The 20101-nt window shown below is 35.9% G+C and overlaps 1 protein-coding gene across 1 annotated transcript in view; it reads right to left on the bottom strand.

Moving 5' to 3' along the window:
* The window catches only part of LOC128992935 (glutamate receptor ionotropic, kainate 2-like), a 38612-nt gene extending 25449 nt beyond the window's left edge, over window positions 1-13163 (bottom strand). The window contains exons 1-6 of the mRNA XM_054416681.1: window positions 12688-13163; window positions 9744-9896; window positions 8101-8285; window positions 7397-7554; window positions 5160-5301; window positions 4193-4348 (exon numbers count right to left, since the gene is read on the bottom strand). Coding sequence (XP_054272656.1) covers window positions 4193-4348; window positions 5160-5301; window positions 7397-7554; window positions 8101-8285; window positions 9744-9896; window positions 12688-12760 — 867 coding nt within the window. The 5' untranslated portion in view covers window positions 12761-13163. The remainder of the gene's footprint in view (window positions 1-4192; window positions 4349-5159; window positions 5302-7396; window positions 7555-8100; window positions 8286-9743; window positions 9897-12687) is intronic.
* Window positions 13164-20101: the final 6938 nt, after the last annotated feature.

Here is a 20101-nt window from a genome sequence, read left to right as displayed (position 1 = left end):
TTCCTGGAGCGCCTTGAAGAGCTGATGGTCTCGTACTCTATAACATCAGAGGACCTGCTCAGAGCGCTGCCGGAGCTGTTGCAAGGCTCAGCGCTTCTATGGTACAGGAATTGCAAGGAGCTCCTGTATTCCTTTGAAGCTTTCCGGCGTCAGTTTGAAATCCAGTTCTTCCCACCAGGATATTGGAGGAACTTGGATGAGGAGATCCGGAAAAGGACACAGGGTGAAGGCGAGCACTTCCGGGACTACGTTGTTGCCATAAGTACCTTGCTTAGGCGTAGCGGTACGTTGTCAGAGCATGGTAGATTGGACTTGATCTACAACAACATGCGACCAGAGTACAAACTCATGGTGCGACGGCGGGACTTCCGCAATCTGGCCGAGATGGTTGAGTTAGCCGAAGATTACGAGGCCTATCTGCGAGAGAAGGTGGCCTTTAGACCTCCTCCTTCTCTGAACGTAGCGCTGGTTTTGGAAACCGCCTACACACACAAAAAGAAGGTGGAGAAGCGTGCCGAAACTGCCGCCGTCGAGAAGCGGAGTTTCGAGAGACCATCTCCGGAAGCTGAGTCGCTTGGGCGGGTGGCTTCGAAGTTGAATCGGGTCCACGGTCAACGGCCCGTGACAGCAGCTAGAGTGCCTGAGGGTCCAAAGGGGACGGTGAAATGTTTTAGGTGCCAGGAGATTGGTCACTTTGCCCGAGAATGTGGTAAACCAAGGACCGTCTCCTGTTTTGGGTGTGGCGAACCTGGTTTGACGGTGAGTCAGTGTGGATGTCGTGCGGAAAACGGCAGGCCAGCTCAGATATCAGGAGGTCAACTGGGCAAGGCCACCCAAAACGAACGACCTCAGAAGAGTGGTCCGAGTGGCTCGGAAAACTAGACAGCCTGGTTGGTGGAGTAGACGAGAACCGGCTGGTTTCGGAGACAAGGCCCTTTGTTGAAGTTGTGCTGATGGGCAGCGTTTTTAAGGCGTTATTGGACACTGGGTCCGTAGTTAACCTGGTTGGGCGAGAAGTCGCCGACTACACCACTGAGTACTGGTGCATCCCCAGCACAATTAATGTTTGGCAGGAACTTGAGAACCAAGCTAGATCTCTTAAGGCCTGGCGAAGATGACAAAAATGAGGCTCAACAACCAATATTTAACAAACATTACAATATTGGGGAGAGAGTGTAACGAGTTATTTTCCCTAGGGGGGTATATTTTTGCTATTTGGCCGCGCACCGATTGTTGAGGTGAACGAGCGGCGGCGGCGAAGCTAGCGAGCGCCCTTTGACCCGGCTTATCAGTGCCGATAAGCCTGGGATATCCTAGATTTTCAGGATAGCCTAGGACGGACATTCGAGTCGTGGATCCCGGACAGTGAGGATAGTGTGGTGTCTTGTGGACGACTGGGATACGTCGGTGTGGTGTACGTAGAGAGGAGTGTACGTGACAGTGGTGTCGGAGTACGTTGGTGGTGTGATCGCGCCGAGTGTTGGTGTAAGTTGGGTACAGACCCACTATTGGTGAGTGGACGACGTTCCTTACATTTTTGTTTAAGAGTTGATAATATTATTATCTGATATAATTGCGATAGTTAGAGTTGTAACCGTGCTGGTCAAAGCCTGACGGTAGTTAGGATTTATATTAGTCAGGAATAATATTAAAGTGTATTCCTGACGGTTCTGGGCAGGTGCTAGAGCGCAAATAATATAATTTAATTGCCTGTAGTAGATATTATTTTGCGTTATACCTAGAGTTAGTTATATTACTAATAACTCTGAGGCCCGACAAACCTAGGCTGCACGATTTAGCGTGCGTAGTTGGAAACACGTGGCCAGTAGGCTAGTAGCTAATATTATTAGCCAATTAACAGAAGCCCAGCTAAGTAACATAAAGTTGGTAGTAGCAGTAGCAGTAATAGGGTTGTTATTGTTTATTCAGTTGATTATTTTAATTTAACCTGAACAGCTTGTTTGGTAGTCCAACACGTTATCTTGGTAGCTTGGATAGCGGAGTACCGGCTATCAGATAATATATTTATCTAGTGTTTGGAACGTATTTAATATTTATTTATCTGCTACTAAGTAGCTCAATATTTTAATAGTGCAATTGCCATTTAGTTTTGCTTGTTTGGTTTGGTATTTATTGAGACCAGCTACTAGTGGTGTAGTCACTCGACCTATAGTGTACTTGTATATTATTATGTGGTACGATTATTGAGTGAACTGTTTGATTGTTAGCTTGGGCATTAGAGTTGTGTATTGGATTATAGTGGCCTAGTAGACCCCGCCTGGTGATAACACGCGTTGTGGTTTTTATTGGCAAGTCGTCGTGTAACTCACCGTGTTTTAGGCACTCTAGGCTTAACTATTGGATAGTTAGGACGAAGCCCGAGTTGCGTAGTCAGCAACGACCCCCTAGGAGTGTGGAGAATCGGCGTAGGCCTGGTAGTGATTATTGCACGTTTGTTTTGGTGACTTGTTTTTGACTTGTTCACAGTGCCCGTGTATGAGCCAGTCCTATACCGGTTAGACCCGGCTTTTGGCCTAGTGGTTTCCCTGACCTTATCGCAGACCCTGGAACTTTACCCAGCCATCGTAGGCTGAGCTATCCCCGGCAAACGGTTGCGACTGCACTTACTTTTAATATTATTTTTTTCCAGTGCAGAAAGTACGCGTCGCAAGAGTACAATCAAGAAACTACGCAGGATCCATTCTGTGGAAATTTGGAACTGTGGTGGAAAGACTCGGACGACTTCACTATCTCGTAGAAATTGATGATGGGTATGTAATAAAACGCCACTTCAATCAACTTCGAGCTTGTCAAGTGCCAAAAGATTCTACTCATTACAAAAGCCCTCTACCTAGCTCATTGACACAAACAAGGCAAGAAAGTTCAAACAACCGATGCGACCCAAAAGCCAAAGTACCACCAAAGCAAACTAATCGAACTTTAATATTCCAAAATACCAATCAAAATTGTTCAAGACAACCTATATTCATGGGAAATACAAGGTACGGTATGTTAAGGAAATCAATAAGCAATTCAGAAAAGTCACAAAAGATACAGAAAATGTCTCAAGTAACACCCCAAGCTGGGAAGGAACTATAGACACTGAAACATCGGGTCCTACAGCAAGCACTATGCCTAATATTGAGGAAAAAAGCCCTATACATAACAATGAAGTGTCATGTACAATCCATCGTACAAGCAGCCGACAAGAGGCCGAAGAGCCAAGTACACAACAAGACGCTGAAGTGTCCAATGCAAACTCACAACCAGATGTTCCTGTCCCTAAAATTCGCCGCTCATTGAGAATAAGAAAACCAATTAAAAGGATGAACTTGTAAATGAACATTCTCTTAAATAAGTAGGGAGGAATTGTTATATATTCCAAATAATCTATCTTTTATTTAATATTGATCATATGACTGGAATAATTTCATATTTAAAATAATTCAATGTTTACATTTATTATTAAGAAATAAACATGTATCAAGAGTTGTGTTCATATATTTTGTATTATTTGTATATCTAATACCTTGCCAGACTTATTTTAGACGTAGTAATAGGCAATGAAAAAAAGACATTAAAAAATAATCAACTACAAATAAGCAGACAACTTAAGCTTCTGGACCCAATGTTTAGATTATGGTTTCTTTAAAAATGTATTTGAGTTTCATTGTTGCTATTGGTTACATTTCTTCTTATTTCATTCAATTAACTGTAAAATAACCTGGGATAATACAAAATTATTTTGTTTTGAATTAGTATTATATGATTTAATCGTTAATTAAATGTGGAAATAGAAAACTTTTGCAATGGAGTCCTAATATGATAATTGATCAGCACTTTTTAATATTTAAAATTTGATTAAATTTTGACTATTACAAAACAATTGATACCAGTGAAGAAGCACAAGCCAGTGTGATATCTGATTTCGATGATTCTATGAAAACTATTCTTTTTGTACCGATGATTTTTAAGAGGAACATAAATATTTTCTGTGAATCTTACAAACTGTTGGGGTAAAATATATTTTTAAAATATTCACAACTATTCAGCCCAAAAAATAAATAAATATTCTAAAAGATTTTTCCCATAATTTATTTCATATTTTTTAGCTTTTACACACAAATTCTCAGTCAAAGACAACCAAAGTTATAAATTTAGTTGGTAGATCCAGTTCTGTAGGATTACTCACACGTAAAGTTTCACCTGATATTTGGAGGTCTTTGTCTTTGTCCTTCCAGAAGCTCAAGACGTCTTTCACTTTGCTGCTGTCGGGGTCGAACAAACGTACACCAGTTATGTTTGTTCCTGCGTACATGAATGGTTCCCAGTTAATAGTTTGAAAATCCTGTAACACAAATATTTTCTGAAATTCTTGGTGCCGTTAATAGTTTACCATATTAAGATTAATATCTCGAGAGTATATACCAATATTAGCATAATTGTCAGGTAACAGTAGTGGGGGAGCAAGCTGGTCTAGTGGCTAGAGCCCTGGACTTCGGTCCCTGAGGTCCCGGGTGTAAATCCCACCAAATCACCAATAAATTTTATCCAACTGATAATGTCGCAACCTGAACTCTAGCCTGAAGTAATATGAAAAACAATCCTGGGCTCGTGCCTAGGTTCTTAAGACAAAAAAATTATAATAATTAAAAAATAAGCACTTTGTACAAATTTTTCCATAATAATCTATATTTTATTTATTTTATTTTATTTATTAATTTTTTATTCATTTATTCTTTTTGTACCATTTAAGTTGTTTGCCACTTATTCTTTATAGGTACTTAAAATCTACAATTACTTTTGCTAGTGTGCGAACATACAAAAATAAACTAACAAATTTTGGTTCAGTTGTCATAAAAGTGTGTTGGTGAGTTCTTGATGTAGATCATTACCAGATAAACAACAATAAGAACAAGAAGTTTTGAGTTTAAATAAAAAAAGTAGAACCCAATAACTGCCAGTGTGTCTCACTTCATATTTTAAGGTTAACCCTTATTCACTTATTCTATCTTCAGATTCAGAGCTAATTAATTTAGTAATTCTATACAAAATACTAGCCTACTGTTGGATTCAACTGAGTGAGTTTCTCTCTTTCCGCAGATTTTTAACAACAGTGTTATTATGTGGATGATTTTAAAGGATTTTGTTGTACTGACCAGAGATGTTATAATGTAACTGTAGTCCGCACCCATCAAGCCGACTTGTTGTGCATGTAATAATACATCAAAGAGTATATCTGCTGAGCAATCCAACACAATGTTCTTCTGATTAGCATTCTTTATCCTCCGAAAAGTTGGCCTGAAATTTAATTAAAATCCGTGAATCAAAATTCTATCCCCCTTTAGACTTTAACATGTTTTAAGACACTTAATTAGCAAAAAAATCCTTAAATTTACAGTTGGAATTTTGGAGGGTAAAATTAAAATTTGAGACTGGACCCAGCAGCTCTTGGCCATTGAAGTTAAAAAAAATTGCCCTAGCTAAAGAAACAAACTATAATGTTATAGTAATTAAAAAGACTAAGCAAGACATATCTGACACGATTTTCATTCTTGTGTCTTAGCTTAAAATATGCACAATAGTGTTCCCAACTTAGTTGGTAATTATAGTACTGTAATAGCAATGGTTTAGTATGCAGTCAATGGTAATAGTTACAAGCATCCACAAATTTAATTTTGGCCATTCTTGCACATAAAATGCTTGGCTAATAGTTGATGCTAGTTTTGTTTCCGAATAACATATGCCCATTAGCGTAGCCAGGATTACGTTAAGGGGGGAGGTTATTCAACGTGACCATGTCGGGGGTCTGGGGGTATGGAATACCCCCCGAGTCGAGAGGGGGGTCCGGGAAAAATTTGAAAAATAATAGCTGTAAACTAGCGTTTTTATGCAATCTAGACAAATTAATTTTTAAAACATAAATTGATTTTTAATTGAGTTTTTATTATAGGTATTTAACCTATTTGATTAAGGTGTTTAAACATGAATTTAAATTTGTTACCGTTTTACAGAAGAATATTAAAAATGTAACTATAATAGTTTCTTAATAGTTTTGCCTGCTTTTCATTTTGCTAACTTTGGCCTAACTTCAGTTTCTTTCCAGGCCGATTACAATTATCATCACTCATTCTTCAGGACTATCTTTTAATTCAACTTCAGATATGTATATGTAATTAATCACAAGGATAATGATGAGATAACGTAATATTTCAACACCCAATAATCGATACGTAATTTATCTAAAATTTCACAACCTCAAATCACGGTCAATTGTTTTACAACGCACGCACTAATGCAGTAAGGGCATCGGTGATATGTCTAGTGTCTATGTGACTACTGAGTTGAGTACTGACACTCAGTGTTTCCACACGACCAACAAAATAATCCCGCTTACTGGGTCGAGAAATCCCGTTTTATCCCGCTTTTAAATTGTAAAACATCCCGTTATATCCCGCATGATTTTTTTATACAATACCTAGTATTATACTTAACGTATCATGTTTATAAAGTTGTTTAAACATCACTATTATATTTGGCTACAGTTTTTAATCAATTTGAGTTAGTTTTTCTCTAAAATTAAGTAGAAAAAAATAAAAATAGTCGTCACAGCCGAAAATCCCGTTTTATCCCGCATCCCGTTTTAATCCCGCTCAAGGTCTAAAAATCCCGTTTTCGGGATAATAATCCCGCGAATGGAAACACTGCGACACTGACAACTGACAGTGACACTTAAAACCAGACTAATCCCCCGCGCAAAATGACGACTAGCGAATCCACAGTGGGAACGGGGAGCGAGTAGAACTGGTGGAAGTGGAACCACTATTATTGTACTGTTCCAGCTCTGACTACATGGCTACATGTGATAGAATCAATGCCCGCCCCGTTTCATCATAGCTTTTGGTGAATATAGTCGTAGTGAACGCCTTTTGCCGTGACATGAAAAATTTTGTAAAACACTTAATATATTTCTAAGACTAGGTAAATTGTTTGGGACTTTCTTTATTTACTGGTTAGCATAAAAGTATACTACGAAAACATATTTACTTCAACAGTAATATATATATATGTAGGGACACCCAGGGGGTGGGTTGTAACCCCCAAACCCCTCCCCTTGGCTACGCCACTGCATATGCCTATCCCTTAAGATGATTTTATTCTTTGACATATTTTTCTATATCGTTGATTTGAGTCTACCCTTTCATATTATATTATTTTATGATTTACACATTGGTTATATTATCTTATAATGGCATTAGTTCTGTTATATTATTTATTTTTTTCAATTACTAACATAAGGAATTCTAATTGCTTCGTCTTACCCACCTCGCATCTGTGTTGATGTTAGAACTAAATAAATAACTCAAAAATACTTATGTTTTGGCGTAAAACTCACCTGTAATTTCCTCCCTCGTCCAGTTGGCGGACAGTGACGGGATATCCCTTATGATCATAGTAGGTAAGGAGGCCATTCAGTCTGATAAGTCCATCATTGTCCTCATACACAATCGTGAAACTCTCCCACTCATAGATGCTCACTAGGTCGACAAACACCTTAAAACATTCATAAAAGAATCAAATAAGATTTATGCACTTTTATTTCAATGTCAAGGAATTTTGTAGCTTTTCACCTTGAACAATGAACATTGTAGAAGAGTGAGGGAACAGATTGGCCAGAGAGGAGCCTCTTTGTTGTCTAGAGTCCCATCTCATCTCCACCATGAGGTATCACCATGGCATCACAGATGGACTGTACATGGTCACTGGTGTCTACCTCACAAGTCTACTCACCTTAGACAATGTAGAAGCGTGAGGAAACAGATTGACCAGACAGGAGCCTCTACGTTGTCTAGACCCATCTCATCTCCACATGAGGTATCTCCATGGCATCACAGATGGGCTGTACATGGTCACAGGTGTCTACCTCAAAAGTCTACTCACCTTAGACAATGTAGAAGGGTGAGGGAACAGATTGACCAGACAGGAGCCTCTTTGTTGTCTAGAGTCCCATCTCATCTCCACATGAGTTATCTCCATGGCATCACAGAAGGACTGGACATTGTACATGGTCACTGGTGTCTACCTCACAAGTCTACTCACCTTGGACATTGTAGAAGGGTGAGGGAACAGATTGACCAGACAGGAGCCTCTACGTTGTCTAGAGTCCCATCTCATCTCCACATGAGGTATCTCCATGGCATCACAGATGGACTGGACATGGTCACTGGTGTCTACTGACCGAGGTCCAAACACTCCAGCGACACCTCCTCCCAGCATATTACATACTGAAAAGAAATGTTCAATATAACTTGGAATTTTTTCTGGAAAACTTCCTTTATCATGGTCAAAAGCACAACATTAATCTTATTCTTAAACTGCATTTTAAGAGATCTTGTCAAGGGTCTTAGTTTCCTTTGCCCTGGGGTAAAAATGGACTCTTCATGTTCAGTCAAATGAAACATATCCTATCCATGGTTGCTACATATGCTGTCCTCCCAACCAGAAGTGTTGTAGGCTGAAGGCTGTAACAATGTCACTAGTAATAGTTTTGGTTTTTTTGACATTAGAAAATATGGACGTACCGTAGTCATTTTCTTTTTGAGACTTTCTTTGTAGTGAACAACTTCGTCATTTACTTCCATCTTATCCTCATATATTATGAGCAATTTTTGCTGTGTATGCTTGCTTGCACAAAGATCTCAATAACTGCTTTGAAGATTTCCTTCAATTGTAAATAAGTTCTTTATGGGCTAAAAATTTGTTTCATCCAGTACAACTGACAACAAATAGTAATTTCATCACTAGGGCCTAAAGTGACTCTTTTTAATTCAAGGTCAAGTTTTACAATCGAGACGAAGCAGAAGTCGGTAAATGAGCGAGGATTAAAATGTCCCTTTTTACCCGTGTGGTGATCTATATTTTTCGTCATATTGCTTGATGAACAAACAAAGCTAGAAAACAAAATAATTGTTATGTAAGGATAACCTCTCAAAATGACTTCCAGCTTCCAGCTGGTTTTCAATTCTGCTAATGCAAATAAGCAGCTTTTTAGTAAGATGCTATCCTTATAACTGCGAGTTTGCGCGTAATAGTAGTTTAGCCCGTTTAGCCTGAGTAAACCAGCGAGCACTAGGTCTTAAGTGCTCGATGGAGTAAACAGGCGACCGACGCCGAGCAACGCTCTGTCTTCATTGTGCCGAATACTTAAAATCACGACTATCAAAACAGAGATAGTTTATTAAAACAAAACCACGAATATAAACGTTCCCGGTATGGATCATAAACATAAACAAATGATGTAACTACGTCTGTTACTGTTTGTATTTTGGATGACGAAAATATTTTTATTTTAACGATTATACCTTTGTACCTTTACCGTTATTCGACTGCCAGTTTATATTTATGTAGGTACTTTTTAGGTGACACTACACGATTATTGAAGTTTTAAGCTTGATTCTAACCTAACACTTCATTTTTTAGATAGTTTCATTTTCGGAAAACATAGTTGTAGTCCTTGAAAAGAAGAAGTCCAAATTGATTTATATCTAAAGTCAAAGTCAATGATGAAGCTACACAATTTGTAAGAAAGGCCATATTATGGCAATAACTTTACCCGATAAAAATAAATAATATTTCCTTTCTAAAAATTATCTCAATGCAATGTCGGTAGAAAACACAGTTTATTAGTTTATTTCAATCAAAATAGCAAGAGGTCAAAGAGTAACTGATATTTTTTATAATACCTTTTAGAGATATTTGATAGCTGTCAAAGTAATCCACCTGTGTGATGTCGGCTGCTAGGGCGAACTGTGGCAAGTCTTCCCTCTCATTGGCCCAGTCTGTCGCATAAATGAAGGCTTGCTGCGAGAAGCTTGCGTCTTCTTCGAACAGCCCACCTTCAAAATGAACAATAATTTTGTAGTTTGCAGTGGGGGTGTGTTATTCTACCTTTGTAAACAAAACTCCTATATTTTAAACCTTGCCAAAATGTTTTATTCATTAATTGGCTTTGGATAATAGTAGACTTAATTAGGATTTTTATGTTACCTTTGAGCACGCTTTCTGAGTACCAATTTTTGGGCAAAACGTTTTAGAAAAATATTCTGACTTTTTTTGTAAATCATTGAGCTGGTTTTGGGGGAGGGATCCCTTCAAGGTAAGTCATGTTTCACAAGGCCACAAGGTGTGTATTCAACAGAACAAATTAGCAATTTTAATTTTTGTGTAATTAAAGCAGTTGCGAAGAATATTTTTCCCAATATGTGGCTTTTCTTTTTCCCCAAGAATCTTTTTATGGCAGTTGCATGTTGGAAGTCTTATGGTCTGGAGTAATTTATACTTAGCAATCACTAACATCACTCTCGGGGTGTAAACAAGGTATACAGCGGTTTATATTTAGGGGAAGAGTGTTGTTTTATGGCTTCTCTTGGCAGATCTCCTTGGGCCATTTGGATTCTCCAAACTCAAAGTGTCACGAGCTTATAATAAACTTGGGCTAAAACTTTCTTTTGCTGTCTTTTGTTCACTCAGTTACTTTGTAAAATTGTTCCTATGAAGCGAGTTTTAAAGTATTTTAGAATTTTTGAAGTTTGAGTTGGATAATACGATCGAGTTTGTTGAATAAAACTTGCTTAAATTAAATATTATTATTTTATAAATTTAAGAAAAATATGCTTAGATTATAACCAAAGTAGTTTACGCAACTATTTCATAAAACTAGTGTTAAAGACACGAGCAGAAAATTTAAGGTACGAGCCTTGGCGAGTGACTTAAAACTTTCTACGAGTGTTTTTAACACTATTTACGCGAGTTGCGTACACTACTTTACATACGACAGTGTTTTAATTACTAAAAATCACTACTCATAACGTCCAAGAGAGGTTATATTTTCGTTTATAGCCTCTCATTGCCACTGACAGTGATGCAACAAACATTGTACCAAAAACTAATTGCACCACTCAACAATTAAATTGGCCAAAATAGCTGATTAGTTGAAGTTTAAATCATTACAATTTTACTTCTTCTCTATCTCAATCTGTGTTGTTATGAGTAAAACTATGATGTTATGTGAACAATAATTCTAAGAAATGAACTGAAACGGCTACTTTAAAAAAACGGTAGTAGGTGAAAATATTAAGTTTGATTTAAATTAAGTAACCTCATTGATATTATAGTTTTTTAAATTAATGGATTTTAAAAGAGACAGTAGTATATAAATGTGTCACTTGACGCAGGTGGTTCACAAAACTAGAGAATTTAAGCATCGTCATAAATAAATAAGCTGTTAGAAGATGCAATGACACTGTGAATTATCGTGTTTTTCAAACTGCAATATAAAATACTTTACAGATAATCCAAATTTGAGTTTTTTTATTTAATTCTAAGAGTCTAAAACAATTACACTACAACAGTCTAAGGGGGTTTTAATTAGAGTGATGTCATAAGATGTCAGTAGGAAGATTTGTAGACAATCTAAAAACTCACGAGTAGGCCTAAACCATTAAAAATACCTTATTTTCCAGTAATCTTTTTTGTATCAGAATTTATTTTACAATCTGTTGATAAGAATATAAGAACAATAGGTAAAATATTTAACAAAAAATTGGGAGGAAGCAATCACCTTGTTCATCAAGTCTTGCCAAAGATTTGATAATCCTACTAATATTATAAATGAGAAAGTTTGGATGTATGGATGGATGTATGGATGTATGTTTGTGACAAGTGAACGCGAAAAATGCTGGTCGGATTGGGCTGAAATTTTGCATGATGATAGCTCACATTCCCGATTAACATATAGGCATATTCTTATTTAAAAAATCCTTTCGGGCTCCGCCCCAGTGGCTCTGGAGCTTCCCATGTTAACCTTATGAGAAATGGAATTATTGAATCTTAACAGCTGTTTCAATTAAACAAGTTGGTTCTGTTCTATCATGATGTTCAATAGCATTAAAGTTACAAGGATTACCAACAGGGTGCAGCACTATTATTTCTTTTACATTTATGACAACAGCTAATTTGCAACCAAAAGGTGAGTGAGCGTAGCGAACGAACTTCAACCTGGAGGCGAGTTAGCGTAGCGAACGAGCGAACCTGAAGGCAAGCGAGCGCAGCGAACGAGCTCCAACCTAAAGGTGAGTGAGCGTAGCGAACGAGCTCCAACCTAAAGGTGAGTGAGCGTAGTGAACAAACTTCAACCAGGACGTGATTGAGCCATGCGAACGAGATAATCTTGAAAATTAAGAAGTTAAACGGGGCAAAGCCCGCGGGTTACAGCTAGTTGATCAATAATTTAAATCTGTAGCTCAGGTCCAACACATGAACAACACTTTTTAGTCTGGTTATACACTGATCAAATAAAAAGTTATTATATGTTACCATACAGCTGGGAACTATTCATTTTTGAAGCGAAAGAGATCAAATGACCCGTTACAATATGTTCATTATAAATAGCTATTTATAAGGGACAAAAATCGCTCAAAGTATGATAAATAAAAAAATGAAAATACAATCTTTATTACTTTATTATATATAGTTTTTCCTTGTAAATTATTAAAATAACTAAATTAATGGTATTTTTATATTAATGATTATTCTTGTTTTAGTATACAAGTAAAGATAGTTAGGTGAACAAAATAATAAAGCAAACACAGTTGTTGATTTAAATAAACAATAACAATTGATTCTTACCAATTCTCCATTCCTCCTTAGCCGCACAACAGGTGGTAAGAAAAGTCAGCAATAGAACACACTGTCTTCGCATTGTTAACACTCATCTACGTCCACTGTCTCGATTCTCTTATCGACTGTTTTAAAAGTAAGAAATAGTACCGAACGAATGAACTTGGTAATATTACTTAAACTTGTGTAGGTTTATGATTAGAAAGAAACAACTTGTAAACGAAATTGCCTAGTCAATGCATAAAATTACAACTTTATTATAATTCAGCCATTGCATACATTTAGGCCTATTCGAACTTTTAATCGTTACCTATGAGACGTATAAAATGTATAGTAGGTATGAACTGCAAAACTTAGTAATCTAGCTTCAAAAACTATATATTCACGCTTGACCAATTTTGTCAATAATAACTATAGTAAAATATATCAAAATAATTAAAACCTATAATTTCCCTTACGCGTGTACTATATACGTATATACTATAGACGTATACCCGCATGTCTTCCACCCACTGGGCTGTAGCCGTATAGCGTTCTGAGAGCGCGTTGGTGCGCGCGCGCAACTCTTGTTTTGTTTTGGTCCACTTGGTGCCGGATCTCGTTTCAAAACTTGACGATTGAGCCAACACTCACTAGATAGTTCCGCCTACTACTGGACTACAATGGACACGTTATCAATAGAAGCTAGATTGATCACAAATAAAGACAACATTCACTAAAGATAAACTTGATGTAACAAATTCAGTTATAAAATATACATGAATAAATTAAACGGGATGAAAACATGTATCTGAAATTGAGTGTGTAATTTGTATTCAAACGTCACATTACACATTACGTTCAGGAGCTATTTTCTGACGTTACAGAAGTGACGCTTTTGGCATCATCTCGCCAACAATTTCATCAGGTAGTTGATAACAACAGAGTACATTAACAATCACACACGTACACAATAGGTAACAAAAACACCAACACTATAAATAGTGTTATTGAAAAGTACTGGAATGGTGTAATATTTTTTTGCTACTAATGTGAAATGACCTGTTTTCGTTACATGTTTTTTACCTGTTTACACGCGAAAATTCATCATTGTTTACTTCTGAAAAAGATTGTTTACTATACGAAAGTAATAGTTACTATCTTTTTTGGACTTTTCCGACGTAAGCAAACAACGATTTGTTATAGTTTTATCAACTGTTTTAATTTTCAACAACCAAAACTGTAAAAAAGTAAATCTTTTGGTTTTGAATTTTGGTTTAATATTGAAGTTATAGACTGAAAAATGCTATGAGTTTTGTACTGTTAAAGAAAATAATTAGTCTTTGCTGGTTAATTATTGTCCTAAATTAATTAAACGTCCTAAAAATATAGAGAAAGGTTTATTTGGCCTCAACGTTCTCGAGTGAAAATATCGCCACCGGAGACGAAATACACATAAAATTCAGATTATACTAGAATGAGAAGTTTACTTACTTACTTACTTTCTTAGTCAATAACACTGCCCTGCTAAGAAAGAAGGTAGTATGTGCAAAAGTGAATATTTTCAGAAAATGACCTCAACTTTGCCGCCATTGCCCTGACACATGTGAATACTAAACTAATATTTTTTGTTATCTTAGGTAATACTTAGGCCTAAATATTCAATTGACACTATAAAAAATACATTTTTTCCTCTGGGTCAATATAAAAATGCACATACTGCTTTTGTCCTTAGAAATATTTGTGTTCATGCTAGGCCAAAAGGCAGCATCTGCTCATACTGCCATTTTGCTTAGCTAGTGCTAATAGGAGGACCCTAAGCTAAAAATCAGTATCTAACTACTACTAGCCATTTTCATATTTACAAACAACAGTGTAAACACAAACACAACAACATAATCTCAGCTGGTAAAAACTGCTTTTAGTTCCTCATTTATACCCATAATGCTAAGCAAAAAGGCAGTACGTGATGTACATCACTAAGCATAAAGGCAGTATCTACATCGCAGATACTGTCTTTCTTGCTTAGCTTTTATAGTTACTGCCTTTTAGCTTAGTTTTGGTTGAAAAATGATGTATATACTGCAATATACACCTGCCATATCTCAGAAACGGTTGTAGATACGGCTTTTTAAGTGCGTTATTCAGAATCCCTGACCCGAAAAACCCTAAATTACATCAAAATCTGAAAATCGAAAATTTTGCACTTACTGCCTTCTTTATTAGCAGGGCAGAACAGAACTCTTTAAACTACACTCTTTAAGAACTCCCTGAAAATAACAAGAAGTATTTGTTAGTTTCTTTACATATCAGTTAGCTTGAGTAATTTTGACTTAAATACACTTCCCGAATATACAATTCAATGCACAAACCAACGCGTTTTTATTTCAAATATAGTTTGACCATTTCTCATCTCTATTTTTAGGAACATTTCATATCTTTAAGTGCTTCAGAACAACTAATGTTAATGGTTATTTCATTTTCAAGAACAAACATAAATTTAGCACTGTATAACAAAAGAATTTCTGTTTTAAATATTATCTTTGACTAGTAATTGATATTAGGGCCTATCTAAAACAGAAATGCTCTACACGTTTATGTGAATGCCCAGTGTAGTATTAAGCTTGGCAAACACTTCTTCTTCTTCTCCGCAACACTTGCTGATTACTGTCTGTCATTCTGTCCTTTGATAATTTGGTCGCCGAAGCCAGTCGAAACTACAAAACTAATACTTGTGTCTTCCTCCTAGGAGTGTCGGAGTTTCTATAAACAACCAAAAGTTATCGTCTAAACCACATAGGACACACATATGTCTACAGATCCACATCAACCTGCTTCGTTATTGAAGCATACTATTTACTCTAATTACAAATTAATTGGTCTAATTATTAAGGATAGTACTGCGGATATTCATAATACTCAATAGTGAGGACGTTAATCACACCGTATCGCAACCAAACATCCTTAAATTTAACCGAATGGTGTTTTGGAATCTCGGCGGCACCTCAAATCGAAAATTAATGTAAATCTATCCGGGTCCAGGTCTTACAATGAGACCTACGGTAATAGTGTATTCCATATAAGGGAAATTCGCTATAAAATTTTGTATAAGTATTCAAATTTAAAATTAAATGTAACATATTTACAAGGAAGTGCTTTGATTTTCCTATGAGCTAAATGGCGATCAGTAGTTAACCACAAGCTGTTTGCGCTGCGGTTGTTTTGGCATAAGACCTTTGTTGTAGATGATTATTGGTAAACCAGTACAGACTATGAGCTAAGTGGTTATCAGTGTAATCTCATAGAGATGAGGTCCATCCAGAACTTATCAAATAACATAACGATTAGTTAACATATTATAAAATGAAGAACGAAACAACCGTATTTTTTAGAGTTAAGGATAAAACAATTTAATCTTCTAAAGGACCTAGTAAAATTACAGCATCGCGTGTTTAAAATAAAAGTGAATCGCTTATTTCTCAAATAGTTTAAAATACCCCATTCACCCAGATGTTTTATTTTATTCAAACGTGCTTTTTATCATAGACATCTATGTTTTTATGAAAGCAAATTCACACTAAACTCGCGCAGGGCATAGACTACATGAAATCCACCAGGGTCCCTATTCTAAGATTAGCAAACTGATTTCAATATGCCTAAATGCTTGTTTATAAGATTTATCCGCATTTTCACCTCATAGAATTGAAGAACTTTCACGAGAGATGTCGCACACATTACTTGTTTTAACGAACGATCCTTTTGGCATATAATAGTCCCTAAAACGATTGAGTTCAATGGTTTCGTACCTTGGTCTAGGTGTACAGTAAAAGCAACCAATTTATTAGGAGTTTTGCTATTAGTTTATACAAATACTGTATCTCGTATATACAGGGTGTATACAAACTACTGGAAAGATTTTGTGTATTAGTTACTTACCTCGAAAGCAATTTACTTTACACCTAGTATATAAGTAGTGATAGATAGAACCAATTTTTGCACTATGTGTCAGATTCATATCAAGTATGACTTGTAAATAATAAAAGATGAAAAGCATTCAATTTTATAGGTACAAATAGACTCGTTAGTTAAAACCAGATTCTCTACTACGAGCTATTTGTCTGTCTGTCTGTCTCTGCAATTTAAATCTCGAAATCCAACGGAAGGGTTTTGAAAAAAAATTAGAAATTAGGTACTTATAGCCCTAAAACGTGATTGGGGACACTACCTCAGGAAAATTCGTATTTCGCTACATAACTAATTTGAAAATTTAAAAAAATTAACATTGACCTTAGGGGTGTGCTAAGTAACTATGTTGGTGAACAAAATAACAATGAAAAATTAAACAAAAGAATAGTCACTACTCATATGTGTTTATAACAAGCCATCCACAGTATACCAGCAAATTAAAAAATAAAGTAAAAAAGGAGAACATCAGTGGTAACTATTGAGAAAATGTTAAGATTACACTGAAGATTACTTTACTCGATATAAGGAAAATAGTTCCGATCAAATACTGATTATTTTACTTAGCCCTCTCCACGAATACTAGAAAAAACCTATTATATATTAATATTTCTAGAAAGGTTATCATTGAACTTGTATTATATATTGTAATAGGTATTTTTAATATTATGTAATATATTAATGTAATATAGTATTTTTCTAGTAATCGTGGCTCTCTCCCACCAAACCATAATCGCTGAAGTACTGAGACTGAGGCATTCCAAGTAAACTAATTACATCTTAATTGACGTAAAACTATTACCGTATGCTAAATCCCAATGAAATAAAAACATACAGAATCTCAATTTATTTAGAAGTAGTATCGAAAAGGCGAAATATTGTTGTCACAAGCCATTTTGAAACTAATATGATTTGTTTGTATCATATTTTTATCTGCTGTCTTTAGTGAGAGTAAAAGTCGAGGTTTCAATGACTAGAAGGGAGAACAATTCTGTGCGAGTAGTAAGCAAGATCATAAAAATGTATCTTCTTTTTGTTTAATTGCATGCTTTTACATTACAGAGTTGTTTTTATTTCAGCAATCAAATGTACTCGTATGTCCATGGTTTGTCATAAAAATATTTCTCGTAAATTATAAAATGTTTGTTTACAATATTGTTTTACTTTAACTATTACACACAATAATTAACTACAACCAAGCAAGGCTCGGTCCCCCAGTACTAATACCTGAACGAACTAGAACTCTGAACTACTGGACTCTGAACTCTTACGTCTACTGAATTCTTGTTATTTATACTAGAATTTGGTCAAGATAAAAAGAGCAAAGAACATTTTAGCATATTGTTGTAGATTTTTCAATAATCATATTCTAAATAGCAAATAACAAATGACGATGAGATCAGATGATATTTGCGGGCGGTGACGTCATTGACGCAGTTGATCAGGAGATGGTCGGCGTTTGAGGAATTTCATCATCGCATTCCAGGTCTTTATTACGGGCGGAGAGTCTTGAGTCTATGTCTATCTGCCGCTCAATGTTGGCTAAGAGCCATAACTTTATTTTTACGTCCGATTGGACTACAAATGAACCGTGATATCATAATTTAAAACGTGTTTTCACAGTTACAATATACACACATTGTTAATGAATTTTAATTGGAAGAAACAATTACTTTTTGTGCTAGTTTCAGTGTTTCATGTTTTCAGGATGACAAAAAAAGATAGATTTCATTATTGAGTAGGAAAACCATAGAACCCATATTAATTTCTTTACTGGGTGATACCTTTAATCAACTTAAATAGAGAATACTGCAATATACATACTATATATTTTTTAAATTAAAAATAATATTTTCAAAGAAAGTTTCAAAGCGGTATACGCAGTTTATTGGTGATGAGAAATCTCATCAAATTGTTTTAAGTACGTTTTTAAGTACTCTTGAGAATTACTGACTAAATTTTCACAGGGGAAACCGATTACGGCTTCATGAGATGCCATTTTATGCCACTCTTAAACAATCAAATATATTGCCCAATATTTATTAAAATTTCCCTATTTTTTTAGATGTGACTCAAAGTATTATCTTATATATTCACTAGCTGTGTGCCCGTTCTACGCACGGGGATCTTATAGTAGTCAGTTGAAACCTTCTTATATTAAGATTAAGAACAGCAATTAGTTTGCATATTTGCAGATATGCTGGCAAAACTATTATATATAAACCTTCGCAAATACAGTATCTGACAGTTCAAGCCAAAATAAATGCTTCGCAATTAAATGTCACCCGGATCGTGTTGGTAGGCCTACATATGTCCAATGATTAAACTTAAAAATGTTTTATAGATCCATGAAGCGTAGCCCTAAAGTAGGCCTATAATTGAAAGTTACTTTCCACATCGGTTAACTTAAACGTATTTAAAGTACTACCTCAACCTCACCATTTAACACTTTATTCCGGTTGACATTTTCAGTATCAAAGGTGCTCTTGTCCATTCCGTGAAACACTGAGAAATAAGGACATTAATGCGTTACCAACATACAACAAAACAACACAATACAACAATCCAACAAAGGCCACGAACTATTGATACATAAACAATATAAAGGCGTAAACAATTCATGATGGTTTGCCCAACAAATGTTTTACTCAAATAGGTTATCATTTTCTTAGCATACCGGGTAAGCTAAGATTTGGAATCCAGGCAGAAAAAGCAAAACTTATACAGAGTTAAGACATCACTTAAATTGAATACGGACGGCTCTAATAAATAAGGTGCAACACCAACGATATCTAATTTGTAAACTACCGGTTCTAAGGAAAAGAACCAGTACCTACGTAAGAACCTACCTAAGAATTACAGTAAATCGGACCAATTAAATACATTAATATCTAGTCCCGAGGTTATTGATCTCTTGCTTTTGGATTTTCTCGTAAAAAGTTATAGCGTAAACTTATCGGTGTCAGTTTGAAAAAGAAGCAACCTTACCCAAACAACTTTTTGTTATTTAATAGATTACGCATTCTCTAAACAATGATTAGTATATCTATTAACATTAGAAGGAAATGTGACGAAAATCACACAATGTTGGGGGTTTGGTCATTTGTAATTTTATTTTTTAAGTAGGTAGGCCATGTATTCTATGGAAAAGTACCGGTATCAAGGATCGTCGTCAAAAAGGTTGTTATGAATAAATATGTAGGCTTACGTACCCAAGATATGAGCTATGGGCCTATTGGCTGTATGGTCCAGCGATTGCATCACACGGTGAGTAGAAACAGAAAGTGACACATTGGAAAAGCGAGTTTAGCACTTCCTCTGTTAAACCTCTGTTACAATCACCCACTGCAGTTGTGATTTTTTACTTTACACTTTACACAATCGCCATTGAAGCGCCGTCAATGAGTGGAAACCTTTTTTGTAAGCTATTGGCGACGATCATTTCAGTGTCACAGCCCTATACAACACTGATTCAAGGTCT

Source organism: Macrosteles quadrilineatus, unplaced genomic scaffold (genome assembly GCF_028750875.1).
Source record: "Macrosteles quadrilineatus isolate MER2022 unplaced genomic scaffold, UCM_ALF_1.0 Scaffold_4__1_contigs__length_99947679, whole genome shotgun sequence".
NCBI classification, from domain to species: Eukaryota; Metazoa; Arthropoda; class Insecta; order Hemiptera; family Cicadellidae; genus Macrosteles; species Macrosteles quadrilineatus.
The sequence above is the reverse complement of the archived record's forward strand: the minus strand, read 5'-3'. Positions and strand labels throughout refer to the sequence as shown.